The sequence below is a fragment of the Nannochloropsis gaditana genome (assembly GCF_000240725.1).
Source record: "Nannochloropsis gaditana CCMP526 unplaced genomic scaffold scaffold1312, whole genome shotgun sequence".
NCBI classification, from domain to species: domain Eukaryota; class Eustigmatophyceae; order Eustigmatales; family Monodopsidaceae; genus Microchloropsis; species Microchloropsis gaditana.
The window spans coordinates 1-1,890 of record NW_005802641.1 but is presented as its reverse complement, the minus strand read 5'-3'; the positions used below and the strand labels follow the sequence as shown (position 1 = coordinate 1,890).

At 60.1% G+C, this 1,890-nt stretch overlaps 1 protein-coding gene across 1 annotated transcript; it reads left to right on the top strand.

The window, feature by feature from the left end:
* Window positions 1-578: 578 nt before the first annotated feature.
* On the top strand, window positions 579-1,890 carry NGA_0683300 (uncharacterized protein; the record flags this gene model as incomplete). Its single annotated transcript, XM_005852390.2, has 2 exons — window positions 579-599; window positions 702-1,890. A coding segment is annotated over exon 2 (1,019 nt), but the record flags the coding sequence as incomplete, so codon positions are not given.

Below are 1,890 nucleotides of genomic sequence, written 5' to 3'. Positions count from 1 at the left end.
TCACCACCACCGGCTCCTTCCGCCCTCCACCATCCCCCGTGACCCCTACTTTCACCCACTGCCCCGAAGAGCATCCACAACCCCACACACCCCGCGCTTGCGCACCACTACCCCGTCCGTACATTCTTCAATGTGTTTCAGAGACTAGGGTGGGTGAACGACGTTGGTCGCGGACCAGACGTTGGACATATGTTTGGGTATGAGACCACCGGCTCTAAGCATAGAGCTTCCAAATCCGCGAAGGGAGGAAAAACCACAGCAACGATAAGGACAACAACAACACCATAACTCTGCCAAAAAGCGTCGTTACTGGGTCGGACCGCGGCACAGGCTGTGTTGCGTAGGTGATTCATGACGTTGTGTGGCGACGATGAGTCGAACGTGGTGTTTTTAGACGCGCAGAGATTTTCTCGCAGCATGGTGACTCCACAACAGGCGCTTTCTAAAGGCTCTTCGCCTCCCCACCCCTGCCTTCCTCTTTTTTTCTATCACAGGGGGCACTCATTTGGCCGGAAGGGCGTCTGCTTCTTTTTGTGCAGTCTTGTCTTCCTAAGTACGTGTGTTGTTCCCCGACAAGTGGGCTACGACGCTCTCAAGAGGTTAGAGTGGGATTCGGTGGGAGCCGGCGCAAGGTTGTCTCCTGACGCTCTGACCGCTGTCTTCTTCCGCTGGCCATCACGTTCCTGGTGGGCCATTCACAGTATTAGGTGGACCGTACGTTCCAACGGCTGAAAGCGCCGGAGCCCAATTTCTTCTGGCGTGTTCACCGAAGACAGAGCGGCAGGCAGTAGCATCACAACTCTGCACCTCTCCCTCGTCGCTGTAAAATTGAAGCCGCCAGCCCCGCAGGAGCAAAGAGACGGCGACCACGATGGCCGCAGCGTACTTGGACGGCAGAAGAAGCCGGAGACGTCCAGGCTTGCACGGTCTACCACCTGCTGCGAGAAAAATAACCCTGCGGGTCCCGCTGACCCTTGCCCTCCTCCTCTTGTTGGTATTCCCGCAGAACATTAGCGGCTTTGTTTTCCCTTCTCCCGGGAAACGTCTGCATGCATCTTTCTTTCCCTCCTCATCCTCCTTCTTGGGCGGTGCGCCCGGACTTTTCACTCTTAACGCGACGCCACCGCCGTCGTCCGACCCGAAGCGACCCTCTCCTTCCTTTTCCTCCTCCTCCTCCCCCTCTTCCTCCCCTTCCTACCAAGACTTGAACCAGCTCCTCCTCGAGGTGGAAGCCATGCAAAACCGGGCATTTCGGGAGCTGGGTGTGCTGGGCCGACCCCTCCCGCCCGTGGTGTTGGAAAAACTCAAGGTGGATGGACGGATCGGAACGGCGCCCGAACGGGGCGCCCTTCAGAAGGCGGGGGACGTCGGACCAGGGGGCAGGGAGGGACAAAAAGCCATGCTGGAGGCGTTGCGACTGCGGGCCATGGCCAAAAAACTCCGTGCGGAGGCGGATTTGGCGGAGGTGGAACTGGCGAACGAGAAAGTGAACGGGACGATGCGGAACCTGTTGGCGGGTGTGGACGTGGGCCTAGCTCTGTTGAACGAGGCCAGGGGAGGGATGGCGGGCGGGAGGGAAGAAGGGAGGGAGGGAGTGGAGGTAGCCATGGAGGTGGCGCGTCAGGCCTTCGCGAGGGTGCTGGGGTTGGAAGTGCGGGCGCCGCCGCCCTTGTCGACCGTGGAGAGGAGGGCTACGGAAGTAGATCATGATGAGGAGGACGGGATGGACGGAGGGAGGTCGGAGGGGGGCATGCGGAGGCCAAGTTGGGTGCGGGGAGAAGACATGTGGGACGAGGACATGCCGGATCTGAGCATCGGGGGGAGCGAAAGGGGGAGGGGGAAGAGGAGGGAGGCGGAAGGGGAGAGGGACGTGGAGGACTCGGCCTTGAT